The sequence below is a fragment of the Tympanuchus pallidicinctus genome, unplaced genomic scaffold (genome assembly GCF_026119805.1).
Source record: "Tympanuchus pallidicinctus isolate F22 unplaced genomic scaffold, pur_lepc_1.0 scaffold1, whole genome shotgun sequence".
Classification (NCBI taxonomy): domain Eukaryota; kingdom Metazoa; phylum Chordata; class Aves; order Galliformes; family Phasianidae; genus Tympanuchus; species Tympanuchus pallidicinctus.
The window spans coordinates 20710175-20732224 of record NW_026294618.1 but is presented as its reverse complement, the minus strand read 5'-3'; the positions used below and the strand labels follow the sequence as shown (position 1 = coordinate 20732224).

General features: G+C 31.7%; 1 protein-coding gene across 1 annotated transcript in view; it reads left to right on the top strand.

Moving 5' to 3' along the window:
• The window catches only part of CSMD1 (CUB and Sushi multiple domains 1), a 984784-nt gene that overhangs the window by 884573 nt on the left and 78161 nt on the right, over positions 1-22050 (top strand). Inside the window, exons 42-46 of the mRNA XM_052696996.1 lie at positions 6988-7176; positions 13675-13852; positions 16055-16200; positions 17733-17813; positions 18022-18135. Of these exons, the coding sequence (XP_052552956.1) occupies positions 6988-7176; positions 13675-13852; positions 16055-16200; positions 17733-17813; positions 18022-18135 (708 nt within the window). The remainder of the gene's footprint in view (positions 1-6987; positions 7177-13674; positions 13853-16054; positions 16201-17732; positions 17814-18021; positions 18136-22050) is intronic.

Below are 22050 nucleotides of genomic sequence, written 5' to 3'. Positions count from 1 at the left end.
GTTCTGACCAGGATCCTTCTCCTTTGAGGCTCTCCGCAAGCCGCATTTTCCTTCTGGTTACATTCACTGGCCTTACTGTTGTTTTGTTCACCGAATACAGGGGAATCTGCTCCAGTGCCTGGGGCAAATTCTCCCCCTTCTTGATGTCTGTAGGGTTCTTTTTTTCTCTCCTATTTTCTCACAGCTGTTTTTCAGTGGTTTGTGGGTTTTTTTGTTTGTTTGTTTGTTAGTTTTTCTGAAATATGCTCTCACAGAGGTACAATCAGTTTTGTATGAGACCCCTCGTAATTTAGAAATCCATTGTATTAATGAATTAACTTTATTGCATATTTTTAAAAGGCTGTTGAACTGAGGTCAGAATTATTCATTTCTTCTATTCTCCCTTTCCACTCTGTTCAAAAATATTACTTTATCTGGTCAGAAGTAAACGACGATATGAGAAATATGTTTGTGTTTTTTTTGCTTTACTTCAATCCTATCATGTTAATGTCACCTCCTTTTTAGAGGCATCGCTTTCTTTCTGTTTCTCCCAGTTGCAACTTACCCTAATGACAGAATGACAGCTAATGACAGAAATGTTACCATGATTAACTCATTGATAATTGTGATACTTGATACTGAAAACTTGTCCTCATTTAAATAGAGAAACAGGGATGCATGTAGAAACTGAACGTGCTTTATGAAATATTAAAAATTTAATTAGGTAAGCATAACATGAAATACTTCTTAAGTGAAGGAGAAAATTATTTCTGGCATAAAGGAAAACCATAAAAAATATTTCATAAAGATTTGGAAGCTTGTGTATTTTGCAATGTCAGAATTATATGATAAATATAGAAAAAAAATCATGAAGCTCTAAAAAGCAATAATAATTTGATAAGAATGTACTGACCTAAGCAATTATCTTCTAAAAGCCTGTGGTGATTCATTCCTGAATGCTTTTTTGAGAATGCAATGTTTTAATCTATGGATTAAGAAAAACATACTTAATTTAAAACTTGAAAAAAGAATATACGCAACAAAATACTCCCCTATAAAATATTCTAGAATGAATATTGAATTATTTTACAAGGTACTTATTGATTCTTTTTCTAATGAGAATTGTTGCTAACACTGGTGCATTATATTTCTAAGTGATTAGGATCTATCAAACAAACTCACTCTACATATCCTCCCACTTCCATTACTTCCTTTTCTGCATTCTACAAGCAGGAATTTGTCTTCTGCTCTTTCAAAATGAAATCTCTTGAAAGTATTTGTTTTTCTTCAGATAATACTAGTTCACTCTGTTGTCTCTGCGCTTTCATTTCTCTGTTGCTACCATTTCTCCTTTTGTAATTCTTCAAAAAAATATTATATTTTATAATTCATATAAAACACAAATAACTTGCCTGCCACCATGTAGAACATGTACTTTTGATTGAAAATATTCATAATCTAATAAGATGTTCTGATGAAGTTTTGTGATTTAGAGTATTCACCATTCCTCTCATGTTCTCTGACAGCAAATCCCAGTGGTTTACAATTGGGCAATTTTAATGACTGCTTTGTTTCTTCTTTTCATGCCAAACGTATAATGGCTGCTTATATTTTCTTCACACAAAGTGCAGGTTACTTTCAGTATTTGATTTTTCCATTCAAATTTCACATTTTTCTATTTAGTTATCTTCCCATTCGCCTCTGAATTTTCTCACTTCTTTTGCAATTAGATTGCTGGATTTCTCTTCCTTTCTTTCCCTTTTGGTCAGTCTGTGGTTGCTGCAACTAGACTTCAAAAACTAGGTCTTTACTGCTCCAAAAAATCTTTCTTTCCTTGTCCTTCCCTATGTCCTTCCTATTTCAGAACTCTGAGATCTTGCGCTATTGGATACATAAATGACATATAGCCTATGGAGTTTTACTCTAGATGAAAAAAGTATTGGTTGTGTTTTAGGGGCTTGGAAGTACTGGAAATAAGGTCAGGTAATCCAGATAGTGCTTAATCAATTTAGTGTCTAAGAATGTAGTGCCCAAGCTTAGGTCATAACATAAACTGTATAGATATGATGAGGATGTGTAATAGTAGTACACATATATCTATTAAGACAATAATTTAAAAAAAAAAAAAAAAAAGCTTAATTTGTTCAGTGGCTGACAAAGCAACGTACTGAATTAATCCCTCCCACTGCCCAGGTAAATTAAACAAAATAGCCTTTTGATACTTGATGTGATTTCCAAGAAACATATTTCAACAGTGTTTAATTCCTTAAGGCACCTAAAATAAGATCTAGCATTTAGTCCTTAAATAACAAGGAACAAATGGTTTTCAGAACTAAGTAAAGATTGTGCATAAAACTGATAGGAAATGATATTGCAAACAGATGTAGTATTCACACACCAATTTTGATAAAGGATTAGATAGGACAAATTTATACTGAATTTGGCAAAGAATTAGAATTTATACCAAATATTTAGAAAGTCCTGCTTTTCTCCTTGTTTATCATTTCTATAGGAATAAACTTGTAGAGCAAAATAGATGGATCTGAGGACTTGACGTCTTTACACATTTGTTTCAGATTGCTTCTAGTCTATTTCTGATGTCCCAACATATTATCTATAAGAGTTGTGGCTTTTATTTATCCTTAGTGTAGTTTTGCCACCTATGAAAAGCAACAAAGAGAAAAAGCAATCAGAGGTGCTTAGAAGAGCGTTTTACTGGGATATTTGACTCGCTGAGATGACTGAATTTGCTGAATCTCAGTATCTGAGGTGCAAACAGCCTAGTCATGCAGGGGAAGATCTCACACAGAAGGCTGTCATAGAAGGTTGAATGGCAAGTCAAGTTGATGAATGACAGGCTTAGGATAGACAATCGGCATATAGCTGGAATGACTCATTATATTTGCTAGCTCAGGAGAAATAAATGTTATGGCCTCTGAAAAATTAACTACAGAATTTAGGACACAGAATAATATAGTTAGGTTGAAGGATTGTGTCTTTTAATCCCTGGCTACAGTTTGTTATTCCAGCCTTTTAATGTTTCTGGAACATAACTTTTTCAACGTAACTTTCTCTTTTGGACTAACACTTCTTTATTGGAAACAGGTAAATATTTTATTTACATAATCTTTACTAAGTGAATCGTAGCTCCTATGACTGGAATTCGTTCTATTCTGAACTTCAGTGTACGGTAAAGCTGAGTATGAGGTGAGAATCTCTCACCTTGTTACATTTGGAGAGCAGTGCATTCCAAGAAATACAGCATAAGCCAATTCATATACATACACAACATGATTTAAACGTATTAAATCTTACAAGCTGTCTAGCAAAAAGATAATTATGATGGAGTTTTGGAGACAGAATGAAAAAAGAATCTGCTGGAAAATTGCTTTTTTAAAAAATATTATTTTTGAAGTTGTCCTAAGGAGGAAATACTAATGGAAGTGAACAATATGTTATGGGGGCTCACAGAAAATGATTTTGTAACTAATTCAAAAATTAATGCATGCTTTGTGATTTTACTGCTGGTACATTCGATCTCCAAAAAAATGTTAAGTATTCCTAACTGTGAGCTTTTTTAACATTTGAGTGTTTGTGTTCTCAGTTGTCTGTTAATGCAATTGTTCTATAAAATAATTAATTTCACATTGAAGTATAATATATTTTTGTAGCATTTGCAAAATAAGTCAGCCTGATACTAGTGTAACATAGAAAATATATTTAAATCATAAAATCAATATACTTAAATCATAAAAGCAAGACAGCAGAAAATCAATTAGATTCTTTGAGTGATTTACATTCCTTTCTCACCAGTGGAAAATATATTGCACTAAGAAATGCCAAATGTCAATACAAGAGATCATTTCAAAATTCAAATATTTGACAACCTACAGGGCTGGGATTAAATCTTCCTCACAGATTTCCTTTATATTAGGCTTTCTTTCAAACTTTAGAGGTTGCTGTTTGTTTGTTTCTGCTGTAAGTATATATATATAATTTTATAAACTTGAGGAACCATATTCAAGGCCTTCCAGAAGCCCAGATCAGTGACATCAGTTACTCTTACTTTGTCCACTGAAGCCACCACTCCATCATAGAAGTGTATTGGTCAGTCTGCCCTTGGTGAAACTGTCCTGGCTGTCTCAGATCATGTCTTCATCTTGCATGTACCTCACCATAGCTTCCAGGAAGATCTGTTTCATGATCTTCCCAGTCACAGAGGTGAGACTCACTGGTGTGTAGTTGCCCACATCTTCCTTTTTAACTTTCTTAAAAACTAGAGTATACTTTTACTGTATTTTTTAAAATTTTATTTTCAAAGTAAATTTTTCATATTTTTATAATTTAATCTTAGTAAGTTCTTTAATCTTAAATAATCTTTCTTGTCTTCTGTTTTGTTGAAAGATCTTGATAATATATTCATAATGTTGATGATATTAGCTTTAATAGTGCTATCTGAATAATGATAGCAAGAGTAATAATACTATTAAAAGTTAGTGAGATTTAACACAAGATTTTAAAGAACTGTAATTAGGGTAGAATAAAGATTTTTGCATCTTCTTTCTGGTAGCAATTAATTCTGATTGTTAAGCTTTAATTATAAAAAAACAGAAACAAAACCTGTTTTTTGTTATTTGATGGAATTTGATCTTATTTCTTTGATGATTTTGGGATAGTTCTGCAACTTGCAACATGACAGTACTTCAGTGAAGCAATTAAGTACAAGTTTTCCTTTAAGTAGGCACTTAACCACAGCATACATAATGTTTTGTTTCATTACACTGAAATGGATTGTTTAAATAATCTAAGTGATAGTAGTAAGTAAATACTCTTATATATTGTTATATTTAGCATAATTAGCTTTGAAAAAAATAACAAAGTACTTCAAATGTATAATCTTCATCTCTCTTACTGTACATTTAGAGCATGGACTTAAGCACATATGTTTATATTAACTGTGTGTTTATAGAATAACTGCAATTATTGTGCGTTTGAACTTTCCTGTCTTCTGACAGCAGTATTTCATAACTATAAATTGAATTCACGATATTCAAGACATTCATTTTCACAATAATAGGTGCTTAACAGACAGTTACTTGCTTATCCTATCTACCTGAAATTGCTTATCTAGAAATGATTCTGCGTACAATTTTTACAAAACTCATCTTTTTTTGGTTCCTGTAGAACTACTTATTATTTAAATATTTTAAGGAGCATACCTCCAATATGCAAAAATGTACTTTCGCATTGTCTTTGTATCTCAGTGACTGTTATTAATAAAGGCTCTCTTTGAATATTTATCATGCTATTTTGTATTAATTAAATATTACTTTGAAAACATAAACTCCAAAGTTATATATGATGAATCATTAGCATGGAGATATCTCTAGAAGGAACATTTTCATTCATACATTTCTGTTGATTTTTGGGATCTTGCTGATTTTCACTGACTTGGTACTTTCCCATTAGTCCTCTATGTACCTTTCTTTGGTCGGATGATAATTTTTGAATAACATAATACATACAGAAAAGTTCAGTGACTTGTGAAAATGCTACATTTCATAACATTTTAATGAATGAATGATAATCTTATACATTATTAGAATAGTTACTGTACTGCTTATTTGTGAAAATATTAACAATTGCTATGATTGCATGCTGATTTATTGTTGAACTCATTTACAATTTAATTGATGTACAAACTGTGATATTGCCAGTCAAATAAAATATAATCCATCATAGTAACACACATGCTTAACCTCAGTTTTTCAAGTCTGGGTTGCTACACATTGTTCGTATTGCTGCAAAAAAACCACAGTTTTTGTTGTACTACAGTTGCATTCATTCTGACTATATGACACATAGAACAGAAAATTAATATTCTAAGAAAAAAAAAGCTGTCTCAAGTTCTTATGCTGGTACTAGTTGTATAATTAGATACTAATTAAAACAAAAAAAGGAAATTTCACTACGAACTTTCTTTAGATAGGCACATTTTTATAAACATAATTTAATTTTAGACATCATGAAAATATTAATTTTCCTAAATCATTTTACCATTTCTTAGCAATAGATATAATCCCATGATTCTATGATGTCTTAATTGGAATGAATTGTATTTTCATTTATCAGAAAAGAAAGAATAACTGAAAATTATAAATTTTAACCTGAACAGTATTACTGCAAAAGTGACCACTTACTGATTTTGGTCAGATTTATTATTAGTTTCATTGTGTGAAGCTTTTGAATTCAATGTGATTGCACCTAGAAAAAGATTGTTTTGATTTTAGACTTGACAAATTTTAATGGAGAACAAATCAGGTTTAAGAAAATGTTTGATCTACTCATGAAATTGTGTTACAGTGGTGTACTCTATAACTATAACCATCCTGTTTATTAAATGAATGAGTTCCATGTGTCTTGGATATCCTATTATAATACTATTATTTCCCAGAACATGGGCACCAGATCTGAGTATAGAAATTTATTGGACTCCGTGATTTTTGACTGTCCTTTACAACTGAACTTTTCTCATTCTATTCTATGTTATGCTATTTTATGCTATGCTATTTTATTATATGCTATCCTATTCCATTCCTTTCTGCCATTACTCCTAAAAGGTACAAGTGGTTTTCATGTTTTGTTTCCCTCTACTGACAATAGAGGAAGTCCAAAACAAATGTGACATTGTGGTTAGGCAGTTGGATTTGATGATCTTTGAAGATCTCTTTCAAATTAATTATTCTGTTCTGTTCTAAAATAGTCATACATTCTATTCCAGATTTTGACTTTTCCTTTGCTTTGTCTCAAGCTCATTCCCTGATACCTTCATCAAGATCTAAATGGTTCAAATGGATGATTTTTTACTTACTGATGTGTGTGTTATTCATTCTGGTACTGAATTTTGGCATTACAGTGTTAACTTGTTATGAAATGCAGTATGGAATTTATATTAATGGCTACTTCTTGAGAGATGACTAAGTATTAAAAAATACTTTTCTCTTCCAGCTTACGAGTTACAGAACTGCCCAGATCCTCCTCCTTTTTTGAATGGATATATAGTCAACTCTGATTACAGTGTAGGTCAGTCAGTGTCATTTGAATGCTATCCTGGATATGTTTTGAGAGGGCAGCCTGTTCTCACATGCCAACATGGGATCAACAGGAATTGGAACTACCGTTTCCCCAGATGTGAAGGTAACCTGATAGTTTGCTTGCTTCAGAACTGACAGTACTTACTTGTACTGTAGGTTTTGCTGAAGAACTGCACTTTTTACTAATCTGTAACATAAAAAGCTAAGGCCCAGATAATATTTGTCAGTCATATTCCTTAGCAGTGATTTATAGTTCTTAATAGTATTTTTCAGTGTTTTATTGATTATGACAAACGATTTTTTTCAAGTATTTTTTTTCGTGTGTGATTTTGTTCATTTCTTTTGAGTAGGGCAATGTGCAGTGTAGCATCTAAAATTTTCCAAAGTAATGCTTTTACCTGGACTTTAGGTTTTAGATAAAAATCTAAAAGATAGAAGTGCCGAAACAAAAATTTCTGGCCTTTCAGTTAGAGACTTTAACGCAGGATTTTATGAAGAAACAGTATCATTTTGTAGAATTGAAGTGTGTTTGTGGCTAAACAACCAGCAAGGAAGAATTAAAGCAGATTGAAATAAATGATTGATTTCTATCATAACAAGAAGTTAATGGTGTTGCAGGTTTCCACTGAAGGGTGAATGTTTGATATGATTGGGTATTACAAGTTAGGAAAGACACTTCTGTACACAGAACATGCAATATATTTTAGATTAGTCAAACCATAAAATCTAAGTTCTAACTCAGAAATATTTTATGCAATCTGCCATAAATTGTTCAGAAATCTAGTAAACAAAATATGTAGAGGAAGCTGAAAATATTGCTTATTACTTGAAATAAAAAGGATTTAAAGAAAGAAACAGTTTAAAAATTATTTTTAAGGATGAACGTTTTCACAGATAATAAAATTTGTTCATTCGTGATATATATTAAAACATAAAGGCAATTTTAAATCCCCATTTTATTTTTGAAGCATTATTTATATAATATTATCAAAAATTAGTAAGCTAAGAATTATTAATCTATATTTCTTTTTACTTTGAACATATTTTTATGCAATTATTACATAGGCATAATGGTCTGACACACTTCAGGAGAAGACATAAATGTAACCTATTGGACAAAAGGAGAAGTGATTATTACAGAAACCTGAAAGTGAAAAATGTAATAAAATTACTGAAGGTAAATCTGTCAAACAAGAAAAGTGTTAATGTTAGTTATGGTGTAAAGATCCTCCAGCACTGATACAGTTCTCAAAAACTAGTAAATGCAAATAAAACAGAAACGCCATTTTCTTATAAATGTTTTAATTTAAATGTGAGTTATACCATTTCCATTCCTTTTGTTGGAACAAACAAACAAAAAATCGTAAAAGTGTACACCATGTTAAAATGTAAGCATGTGCTTTTTTGCTGATTTGGTACAGAACATTATTTAAAACAACTGTAGCTATCTTTTGACTAAGATTTACCTATTGTTTAATTACATATCCTAATGAAGCATATATGCTGCAAATATTGTTCCTCAGAGCTAACATAATGAGTGACATGGATGTAGATTTGTTTTGGTTCTTCAGCTGTTGAGAAATTGCCTAATTTCATTTTGAACCTGATCTGGAAAATTGTTTTTTATGTCATAGTGAGTTAAAGATTTTGTGAAATAGGTGTAGGTATAAGATAGAGTCACTTGGAAGCAATTCTGTAAAATAAATTTAAATAATCATCATTTGGGCAGCAGGTCCTGGAGAACTGATAGCTAGTAGCATACATTTAGCACCTGCTGTATCATGTACAATTTATTTAACGTGAGCACAGTTAGAAGAATTTAACAGAGAACATGAAGTTATAGCTTAGAAGTACTAAGAGTTTCTAAAGCATACACTTTTGTGTAGTCCGATGCATTTTAATAGTTCTGTTTTTCCAATATGTAAACATTATTTGTTTATTTGTTTTTTCTTCCCCACAGGAAGTAGATGTATTTGTTCAGAGTTATTCATTATTTGCTATATAATATTCACAGTGCTACTACAGATAGTAGTTTTGACATAATTAATAATAATAAAAAATGGAGTAACACATTTTAGGTCAAAAACTAGTTCAAAAAGAGAGCACAGGAATGGAAATTCATTTGCTTTCATGTAACTCCCAGTTCTTCGAAAACTCTCCTATTATAAGGAATAAAAATTTTTTGAAAGGACCTATGCCCCAATCTATGTAGGGAAAGGAATAACTGCTGGTTCTTCCTAAAAAAGAGAAGTTTTTTTTGTTTGTTTGTTTGTTTTGTTTTTTTTTTTTTTTTTTTTTTTCTCAGAGTTAATTTATGAATTAGATTAGCTTCTTAAATATCCCAAAGGAAAGATGCATTCTGCTCCTGGAAAATACTGAAGGAAATTGGGCTTTTTTACTTAAGAAATATTTTGGAATATGAGTTTCATGCCTGTCTCCTTTGGTAAGTCCCTAAGGATCAAATAAAATCATGTGGCAGTATAGCTGCACTAAGAGAAGATGCCTTAGAGAACAGGTTTACATAAAGATGAATGAAATGAACAAGTATCAGTGTTTTTTCCTGGAAAAGACAATGGGAACTAATGTCTGGGTTGAGCATTTATATTGTAATGAGAAAGGCCATGATCATGACATCAACAGTTCAATTAGGAAGTCGTACATTTCTGAATATATGGGATTAATAAATTTTGTTTTATTTTCATATTAAAGGACAGTTTTATTGCCAGAAACGTACTTTGTTTTGCATTTATAGACAGTGTTTCCAATATTGAATGGTGCTGGAAAGTTTCTAGCATATGAGAGAATGCGTGACTTCTATATAGTCTATGAGTACTACTACTATCAAAAGTCAATCTATTCTGATGTCTTCCATTTTTTCCTGTTTTCTTAAAAAGAACTACTGAAAGAAACTGTGTGCATTTTTCAAGAACATGAATTTCAAATGAATTATGCTAATAATTTAAAACCTATTTCATAATATTAATTTGCCTTACAGAAAATATGTAAAAAAAAAAAAAAAAAGAGATCTTAACAATACCACTGAAAGTAATTATTAAATAATGACTTCATTTTAATAAATTGTAGCTGTCATTATATTATGAATAGACAGCAATAGAATGCACAAGCTGTCTTATAAAAACATGCATCTCAAAGGAAAAAGATTGGAAAGGCAGGAGAAAATATATTTCTTTGAGCATATACTTTCCTTACAGATATGCAATGTGAAAGTACATTACGTCCTTGTCATAGTAGTGGATTATAACTCATAATGATATATATATATTTTTTCTGTTTTTCTGGGAAAGTTTAAAATTTTTCTTCTGGCATATTTATATAAAAGATGGGAAATGTAATCTCTGGACTTTGTAACTAAAAGTGTTAGTAACATTCTTTTTATGTTACCTGTTGTGTTGCTCTGAGAGATTCTCTTTCTGTTGACTACTACATCTAATTTCTGTATTTATTTTAGAGGATTCCTTTAGGCTAAAGCATATTCCTGAGCACTCCAGTTGTATATTTCATATAATGTGATCTGCAGCTCCAAGTGACTTTTTAATTTAAAAATAGCAATTTAAAAATTATTTTTCCTTTTGTTTTTAGAAAAAAAATATTATTTTTTAATTCTTAAAAAAAAAAAATCAAAGATGAGGAAAGTCCGTTTAAAGAACTTACTTTTATTCAAAGGAGATTGATTTGGGGATTCAATTTTTAAATTTTTTAAAAAACAAGATGATCCATGGTAAAAGCACACTGATAGCAAAGTATAATATATATTCTTTCTCAAGATAAATGTGTAAAATTATCTTCTAAAGAGTAATATAGGAGTGAAAAGGATGATGATGGAATATTATTAATGTATGTTCCAGTGCTAGGGTGAAAAGAACAGTTAGAGTTACTAGTAGAATACTAATTAAAGCATAGAGACTTGTCTGAAAATCATGATTCTCATTTAAACAATGTAAAAAATGTGTTTGCTTTTTTGTTGGTGGTGTATTTTTTATTGTTAGTTTTGTGTATTTGTTTTTTTGTTTGTTTTTTGTTTTTTTTCTTGTTGGTTTGTTTGTTTTGTTTTTAAGTCTAATACAAAATGAAGACATCATTGGAGTCTTAAAAGGACTTATAATAATTACATGGTGTTCCTGAGTAGTGATATAAATTCAGCACTAAGAGGCTTAGCAGCTTTGTATCTTTTTTATTTCTTACTCTATTTTTAATACCTAGAGCAAAACACTTTCTAAAAGAATACTGAACACACATAGAATATTTAGTAAGGAGTTTGAGATGAAATGTAGTCCATTACTTCTCTCTAATCATCTGTTTCCTGTGATGTTTAAGGATCTTTGGAGAACACAATCAACATCTGTGTGTACTGCTTATTCTACTGATGCTTGTCTATGTCACATTTGATACTTTATTGATCTGTCTAACAATGATATAAGAGAAATTGGTCTATTTTTAGTGAGATACAGTTAAGCTGCTTTTTTTGTGCAGTATAAGAGAACCCTGAAGGCTTTTGCCTTTAAAATTTAAAAATATCTTCAATCATGGGTATTAATAAACCAATCAGAAATATAATGACCACAGAATATATTTAAATATAAAGCTTCAATCAGAAAAATCCTGCATCTTAACCAGAACTTGAAGGATTTTCAACTTGTCACTATATTAGTGTAAGGAAGTGGTTTTTTTGATGTACTGTGTAAGTCTCAAGCAGTTTTAGCTTTAAATGAGAGGAACTGTGGATAGAAAAGAGTAGCTATCTGAGCATGGCAAAAAAGTACAGGTTGACAGAAAAGTGAAAAATTGGCTCATTCCATTTTCATCATAGAACCAGTAAAGCTGACTTATCCTGTGCTTGCAACAAGGAATTGGAAATAAAAACAATCTTGTTTTATCCTTACATTATTTCCTTTATTGGTTTATAGTTCAGAAGCATATGTTCTGAGATGGGAAGATGTGCTGAATGAATCTTGCTAGCTAGTATTAGTACGGATATAGAAGGTGAATTGGGGTGTGAATGGGTGAAAGTCTCTGGTTCACCTATCCTGTATAACCAGAGGCTATTATAGGATTCATCCAAAAAGGGCTACCTGTCAGCTAGAAAGATGATCATAACAGATCATAACTGCTGTAAATGATACAGGAAATGTGACACGACTGTATTTCTTAGTCCTTTCTTATTTTTCCTTTTTCCTTTTCATTTTCCTTTTATTTCTTTTTTTTTTTTTTCCTTTTATTAAAAAATTCCTTTCCTTTTTTTTTTTTTTTTCTCCTTTTGCTTTTTTCCCTTTCGTTTTTCATCATGTTAAGAAGAGAAAATGAAATGAAAATGGGTCTGAAGGACAGTCATAGGAACTCTGATAGTAATAACAGAAGTTCATATAGTTCTGTGAACTACAGAGAAAAATTCCAGAGATAGACTGGATTTCCACAAGTGCAATTAAGGTCTTTGCTGTACAATATAATGGCCATACGTCTACCATGCCTGCATCCTGAATCAGTCATTTTCTCAAGACTGAGTTGAAAAAGAGAGAATGTAATTATCTATTTAAAGAATTGAACCCAGTCTGAATGACTATCTTGTTACTGACGCTATCTTTCATGCTTATTTTTGCGATTAGGGAATGGAAAGCCTTGTAGCAACTTGAGATAGCATGCTGTGATTGGCATGAGAGATGTGAATCCATGAATCTGTTCTAAAACATAATTTCTCCAGAGTTTTTTTTTCTTGGCTTTATCTCAATGAACGTATTGCACAACATTTCTAGGAGGGCACCAGAAGAACTTAAGAAAATCACTTGCTCTGTACAGTGAGAAAACAGCACACAGATCCAGGAACAAGCTGGAATCACAGATTCCTACCTGAGGGACAGAAACTGGGTCCAAGGGTGGTTTTGGCCCTTGGGTTTCAGATCTGAAGTGCTGAACAAGCCCACCTTCTTGAGCTCTCTCTCAGGAAGAGACTTTATGTGCACACAGCTTAGATTAGGTATCAGCTTAGGTTACCAGGGCCCCAAAATTCAGAGTAACAACTTCCCAGAACAAGATGGAATGACATTAAATTGTGCCAGAGGGGGTTCAGATTGGATATTAGGAAAAAAATATTCTCAGAAAGAGATCAGGGCTGCACAGGGAGGTTGTGGAGTCACAGTCTCTGAAGGCGGTCAAGAAATATGGAGCTGTTGTTCTTGAAGACATGATTTAGAGGGCAGTAATAGTGGTAGGTGGACAGTTAGTCTTGATGATTTTGGAGGTCTTTTGCAATCTTCATGATTCTATCGTTCTAAGATGCTATTATATATTTTCTGCCTTAGCTAACTGAAGGTGCCACTTTTTAAATGTGTCTTAACTGTTTCAATAGAGGGAGCATCTCCAGTAGATTTTGATGGATTCTAAGCAATAAAACCTGAAGCACATTGGGAAAACTTATTTCGTAGAAATATCAGTACTTTTTATCTCAGAGAAGCAAGCGACCAAGGAAAAGATACTGTCTTCAAGACCTAGATGGTATTGTTCAGTGGAGCTGTTAGAATTTGGAAACATTTTGATATATTACTTCTAACTCAAAAAAGTGTTTATTAATTTTTTGTTTCCTTTTCAGCTCCTTGTGGCTATAATGTGTCTGCTCAGAATGGTACAGTTTATTCCCCAGGATTTCCAGATGAATACCCTAATTCCAAGGACTGTACTTGGTTGATTGTTGTTCCTCCAGGCCATGGGATTTATATAAATTTTACTTTACTCCAAACTGAACCTGTGAATGACTACATTGCTGTTTGGTACATGATTTTTTTTTCTTTTATTTTTTTTAATATGACTTCTTTCTCAGTCATTTGTTAAACGCTCACTATCCCAAGCTTTGGTGTTTGCTTAGTATTGCCCTTTAGATTGTCATGCTCAAGAATCACATACACAAGAAACTCTACGTGTAAATAATTAACATGATATATCATGGTATAAATACATAATATTATTGTTCTAAAAGCACTTTGAAACATGTTCAATTACCATTCAGTTCTTTTGTGCTTCTCAATGTGCACGGGAAGATACAAGTTATTTTACAGTAGCTATGTGTAGCCTGTTTTCCAAATGAGAGCAAGAGGTCAAAGTGATATAAAAAAGCTCCATCATGTTAAATTATGTGTTCCATCAATATAGAAGGCAATATATGTTGCTTGCAGCAAAAAGCTTTTGACATTTTTTAGGTGTTAATTAATTTAGGCATTAATCAATTTTTTCTAATCTCTTAGTAAGGCAGATAACCATATTATCTATATTTCCAAACGAGGGTTTCAGCACTATACATCTGTGAGCTTCATGCTCTATGTTCCCACTCCCCAGGCTTGTATTTATTGTCTCCTAAACTCATCTCAGTTTTGTGTTTCCAGATGGAAAATTAGATCTCAGGGCTGCCAATGTTATTTCATAAAAACTTACGGCATATGATGATGTCTCTGATAAAAAGTTTTTAAGTATTCAACTATAATCATACCTAGTCTTCACTCCACATTACATGCAAAGTGACCTCTCTCTCCTATGTGCTGCAGATAGCTTACACAGAATATGGAATGTAGATTACTCTTTTCTGAGTCAGCTGCCTCTATTTGCCAGCTGGTCCAGTTTTATTGTACTTATTCCTGAGTAGGGTGAGTTTTTTCCAGACAATAGTGCTAAATATAATACAGGGAAAATAGAATTAGGTTATAAAAGTTATGGGTGACTGTTTATGAAACCACAATATAGCTAACATTTGTATTTGCATTAACATGGAATTCATGTCTAAAACGCATCCTAGTTAGTTCTGTCCTCTCTGATATAGTAAACAAAAAGAATGCTGGATTGCTTATTCTCTTTTGTAAGCTTAAGCTATTAAATCATAAAATAATGCCAACTTTTTGAACATATTTAGCTATACAATGTGCTGAATCCCTTGGTTGTTAGATTCTTTCAGTCAACATTTTAAAATAATTATTTTAGAGCTTATTTATCACAGTTTCTGTTTGTCCATAAATCACAAGCATGCTTTCTTTATAACTTTAGAGTTATTTTCTGATGTATCAGTAACGGGAGTAGGCTGTTTAGTGTAATTGTTTTTATGTCATTTATACATATGACATTTACTTCTGAATAAAAAGGTCAAACATTTTTATTTATTTATTTATTTATTTATTTATTTATTTGAATAAGAAAAAAGCTGTAGCTAACTTGACATAGAGATTATAGAAATGTGTTTTCTTCAAGTAAATTGTGAGGTTCTTATTCAATATTCTTTATTTTGACAATTATTTACAGGGCAGTAGGAAGTTGAAAATATATTTTTATGTAAAATTTGCTGTAGTTCATTTTTTCTTACCATCACTGATACTAGAGCTGAAATAGGAAGCCTCGATAATCTTGATTCACTGAACAAGAAAATAATAATTCATTCAAATTATATTTTTAAAAAATCCAAGTTGTATTGCAAGCTGTATACATGATATATCCTTTTTAAAAATCTTCAACCAGTTTCTCCACAGAACGGATATTTCTTTTTATAACGAGATTAGCTTGATAGAATAGAAAGAGACAAAAATGAGTTAATACTTGGCTTTTCAACCATGCAGCTGTAGGTGAACTAATAACCCTCTAGTTTAAAGATAGTGAAAGATCAAAAGCTAAATGCTTTCTGAAAGTTTCTAGGTAATATCCAGCCATCTAAAATACATGTCATAAAGAGCTTTTTTAAAAATTCAAATGTTAAAAAGTCCATCACTAATTTTCTTACCTATGGAAACACAGTCATAAATTACTCTTGGTTTCTCAAGTACTAGGTTTTGAATATAAAAAGATTATATTTGTAGAAATAAAAACAAATGTATTCTAAATCATTAGAAAAGACATTCATAAAAAAAAAAAATCTTACATTATAGAGAAAAGAGACTTTTAATTTAAATGTGAGCTATTGTGTGTCTTTGACTGATTTTTCATGTTTGCTTTTCTAGGGATGGTCCTGACTATAATTCACCTCAGCTGGGAGTGTTCAGTGGGAACACAGCTCTGGAAACAGCTTACAGTTCTACTAATCAAGTCCTCCTCAAATTTCACAGTGATTTTTCAACAGGAGGGTTCTTTGTTCTCAATTTTCATGGTCAGTTTGTTTTATGTGATCAATGTCTAATTACCACAATCAATAAGTGAATTTTAATAAGAATTTTTAACGATGGGAGGTAATGATTAAATCTATTTACAGGGCTTACCATGGCTTCATAAGTTTACTACTATTTAAAAAATAATGGCATAGATTAGTTTTTAAAACAGCACATTAAAAATATCTTAAAATTCATTTTTACAATGAATAAATGATGTTCTACTGCTAATATTAATCACTGCTATCTAATGTCATTCTTTGAGTTGTTTAATTTACTTAGCCCATTTATTTATCAATTAATTTATACTGCTGCAACAAAAATCTTCACCAGCTTATTAATTTAGGGATTGCTTATTGAAATCTTGATGGGATGGCACTGGAGTGTTGAACAGCAGTTTTAAGTTTATTATGTAGTAACGGGCTGTATTCAAAGTTAAAGTCATGGCTGTAGATGTGGCCCTGCAAGCTAGGCCTCTCACCTGCAAACTAAGCAAATTAGGTTTGTAAGTCAGATATGAAAGTAGCATTTCAGTTCTACTTCTAATTCTGAGTTCTAACTCTGAATCATTCAGATTTTGTATATTAATTTGTTTATGTTTTGGATTGATATTAAAAAATATAGAGTGAATTAATTCACAAGAACAGGAGACAGTAGCATAGAGTGTACGTGAAGATATCTATCTGCATGGAGTAGTCTTCACGGAATTAGTACTCAGATTCTGCAGTCTTTTTCTTCTCTATGTCTATCTCACAAAAAAAGAAAGAAAAAAAAAAAAAGAAAGGATGTGATGCAGCCTCATGTCTAGACTCTGTCTGAGGAGCAAAGACCAAAGTACCAGGCTTTAGACATCAGGCAGGGGACTCACACATTCCAGGACTGTGTCTGTGCAGCAAACTACAGGGGATGGTCAATCTCAATTACTGAACTGGCCATATCCCTTAGGATACTGCTCATGCTTTTTTGAAACATTTGAAGAGAGGAGAAAGAATTTTGTTTTAAAGGCATTGCTGCTGTTTAACTTGTAAGCATTATGATCGTTGTTGGTACTTTTACTGTTTCTTTTTAAAGATATATACCTTTAAGTGAGAAACCTTTGTTTCTCCAATATGCTTAAATCAAGAATTCATATGACTAGCCAGAAATGTAACTGATATTTACAGATTTTCCAGGAAATTGAAATAATCTGTGATTAGCCTTATGATGGGCTGTAAAGGCAGCCATATAAAACAGCAGCTTTGTAGCTGTAAATGCATCCTCATAAGCATCACTACTGCATTCAGTCTGACAGTCGATGTATCTGTAACTATGTAGGCAGAGTAATATACTATCTATACTGATAATGAATATATTATCTCTCTCTATATGTGTGTGTGTGTAATGCCATGGCATTTAAATTGGAAAATGTTTAGTATAGTGGTACTGTCTAGTACTGTATAGTATAGCTTTAGTAATTTGACAGGTGTAAATATGAAATTATTTTTCTGTAAAATAACATATCATTACTTAATCTTATTTTCACTTAAATTTGCAGCATATCAGCTGAAGAAATGCCAGCCTCCACCAATAGTTCCTCATGCTGATTTGTTTACAGAAGATGATGACTTTGGAATAGGTGATAAAATAGTGGCTATAGTATTGTGTCTCCTTTCTTATCTTTTCATCTGAATTTCAACAAAACTATTAATATATTTCACTCTTCACTTGATATATTTGTATACTTCTGTTTGAAATTTTCTTTTTCATTTTAAACTTCAAGATTTTTTTTTTTTCTATTTTTTTTTAATTGTTATTATTATTACTTTTGTTAATAACTCTTTCAGGAGATTTTGTCAAGTACAAATGTCATCCTGGTTTTACTCTTGTTGGACAAGATATTTTAACCTGTAAACTGAATACACAATTGCAGTTTGAAGGATCTTCTCCAGTTTGTGAAGGTAAATAATTGCTTGTGTGGACTTCATATGATTATAATGCATTCTATTTTATCTTGCTAAATGTTAAATATGAAACTCTAGGTCACTGTGTTTTCACTAATTTTTAAAAGAACAGTTTTCATTTATTACTTCAGTTTCTCAGAAGTACATATCAATTTCGAATTGATCTCTAAAATTTTTGGATAGATATCCAGTGTTTAGAATAAAATGAAAATTGTCTTTCAAAGACACTATCACGTGTATATTGAAAAATAGCCTCATTTGACTACATTATCACTGAAACTCTGAAACACTGAAACTCAATTCATTTAAATGACTTAATACTATTTCACACACAAAGCAAAGATTTTTCTTCAGTCTTTGAGAAGCTTTAAAAAGTGAAGTGCTTCAAAATTTGTGGGGGAAGAACATTATTGATGAGATGCCATTACTGAAATTTTTACATAGTTTATTTCTGAGTAAGTCAAAATGTGATAAAAGATTCTCATATTCATAATACATTTTGATTACTTTTAAAAGAAATGTGTTAGTATCAGTGAAACATATTCCGTATTTTGAAGTAACAACGTATATGCAACAGATAACACTGAAATGCTAATTTAAAAGTGATTTAAGGACAGTGTGCACTTCCTACCAAATAACAACAGAAAAGGGAACATGCAATTGATAAGAACAGATACAATTGATAAGAACAGATCAGACCAGAAATCCCTGTATGTCATGATCCATATGTGGCACTGGCCAATAATGATTTAGTGACAATCATAAGATCATTGCAAGCATGAAATGAATTAAGACCTCCAACAAACTGTAGCTAAGCTACTCAGGCTAATTTGAATCCTGTAGGGTGTTCTTTACTGGATTTATTCAGTCCCACTTTTAACAATGCAAATGTTTTAAATTCATAAAGTTTTATAGGTTTAAATTATGTAGTGCATGAAGAAGTTTCCCCTTATGTTTGATTTGAAGCCAACACTTTCTGTTTTCACTTCAAGCCTTTCTTCAAGTTTTTTCAGGGAATCAAAGAGTGCTGAGTTATTCTCTATTCACTATATTAATGGCATGATTCTACAGTCCAGAATATATTTCTTATCTTTAATAATTTTTGTCAGCTTTCTCAGTACATCTCAAATTTTACTTTTGTGGTAATGGGTTATGGAACTGCAGTGCTACCTGATCCTAAATAGACTTGGAAAAATTGCTACTTGCTATGTAATTTGCATTGTTTTTCAAACAATTTTCAGAATGCTTTATTGTATTTCTGCATTTTATCAGTTGTAGTTTGTGATTGTTTATGTTATGTCTTTATTTGGATTAGCTTCACATTTGGTCAAAATATATTTCAAAAAAATATATTAAAAAATAATTTCAAAAAATATTTCATTTTCCTGAGCCTTGTCACTATGTTGTAGTAGACAAATATGTTTGTATGATAGAAAACCAGGTTCTAGGAAATTGTGTAAAAAACGAGTTTGTTGACATACCTAAAAAGCAAGAAAAAACAATTTCAGTGACCACTTCTACATCAATCTGAATTCATGACTTTCAGAGCAGCTGTAATTTATCATGCCATACTTTTCTTACAGCTCTCTTTCCTTTCCTGTTTAAAGAAAAGCCAGAGCACTGGGCAGTTTGAGTACAGGCTTTCTCATTATGCTTGGTGCCATGATAACGTTCTAAGTATTATCCAAAGAGCAGAACCCTAAGAACCCTACAGAAAAGATCATCATTGTGCATAAATTAGTTTGCTAGCAAGATGCTGAGCTTTTGTCATGACCTCAGGTATTAGGGCACCACCATATTCTTTCCATAGGAAACATGAGAAAAGAGAGGTAAGTCAAGAAGCTTTGTCTTAGGTCTTTATTAAAACAGCCTAATGAAATTTCTTCAAAAATCATATTAGGTAATGTGTTTCTTGAAATTTGTATATTATGCTATGCAACAGAATTTTCTCACTGCTCCATCATGCTCAATTACATACCTCTGTAAAATGTAAAAATCTTTGTTCTTTGCTTTTTTTTTTCCTATAAGCCGTGCCTGTAAGCATAAATTCATGCAAACTAACTAATAACAGTGCTCTGTATGTACATTTGCAATTAGATGATTAAAAATGAATGTTAAATAATTTGCTTATATGCTCCAGTATGTCTGGAGAAATTGTTTTATTTTGTTTTGAATACCTTTTTCCTTATTATCATGCCAAAACATTTAGCAATAACTATTTATGAAATACATTAGACGAACTTATATAACAATTAAATGTTTTCTGATTCTTCAGTTTTAATTGTGCGTCTGCAGTTTCCTGACTGGTGAGCTTCACCTCAATTACTAAGTTTCTAAATGTGTAAAGAGTTGAATCACCCTGTAATTTAGGTGGCAGAGAGTCTGACAGATATCTGATATAGTGCTGATGAGTATAACATTAATGTGTTAGTTGACTGATAAGTAAAATAAACAATATTTTTGCCTTACCTGAAGCAATTAATGTGACTTTGTATTTGGGAGTATTCTGTTTTGCCTTGCTACAAGTGACAGCTAATTGAGAACAAACGATCTAAATTACAGACTTTTGTTTTCAGCTGTGGGTATAATGTATAGAACAGAGCATTGTGGAATTATTTTTATTATATTAATAAATATTGATAATTGATGCTATTGGAAATTGGATGCTACTTTTGTTTACTGAGCAAGGTGAAATGTTCTCACTGTCCTGGTATCTCGTTACCTCAATGTTATCTCTTCAATCATGTGAATCTTGTAAATATTCAAGCCTAGCTTCAATTGTACTGATCAAATTATGCAATCAGCTACTAAGTAGGGGAATCTGGTGAGTAGATTGCCCTGGTAAAGAAAGTGAGCCAAAGATTGCCACAGTGAGCTTTGCCAATTTGTCGGATCTCCTGGCTGTCCATTCAACCCACAAAGCTGCAAAGGAGCAATACACTTTCTTCATATCTCCCTGTATAACTGCCAGAATATTCCTTTTGTAAAGTCTTGTCATATATTTCTTGTGAGTGATTGAGATCGGAAGGGATCGCTTGTCCAGGGAAACAGCCATAAGAAAGTTCTTGTCTCTATAACTTGCTGTAGTAGGAGACTTGGCCTCTGCACTAACACAGGAGAAGCCCTAAGCTGCTTACAACTTTAGAAGACTTGAGAGTTTTATTTTTAACTTGAATTTTCTTACATTGATACACATCAGAGGTTTTTCTTTGTTTGTTTCTTTTTGTTTTTTGTTTGTTTTTAACATAAATAGTATTTTTTCCTCTTGGAAATTGTTCTGTTACTAAGGTTTTCGACTCCACTAGTAAAGTGAGTATGATAGCATATGTGGAGGAAATAAGCCATACCTGCACTGTGTCTTAAGTTGTTTACATGTGATGATGTGTTGGAAGGAAATTTTATGAACTTTATGCTATTGATTTGTAATATTCTCCCACCATATAAATGTTTTTTGTTACAAAGCAGTATCATGTTTCTCCTGAAACATGTGAGAAGAGTCTGAAAGAACATTCACAAAAGGAATATTTTTCCCTGTGGTAAATACATTATTTTCAGGCCAGTTCTTAAGAACTAGCTTAGAGGAACAAGAAAACTAGCACACTTCTTTATCTTATTATTGGTGAATTTTACCTACTCTTGAAAGAAAAGATTTTTTGCTTTTATATTTTCAAACCTAGCCAACAAGCTTTTCTTCCTTACCCTTTTATCTGCTTTTCGTTTCTGATGTTCTTTATTTGACAAAATTAATTGATGTGACCTAAGAGCAAATCAAGTGAAAGACAAAGGCAGAAAATACACTTTATGTGTCTTTTAAAAATTATCTTTTCAGTGGAATTTCCTAATCCTCTCACTTTTTCTTTCTTTCTTTCTTCTTTTTTATTATTATTTTTTTTTTCCTTCCCAACAGAAAGC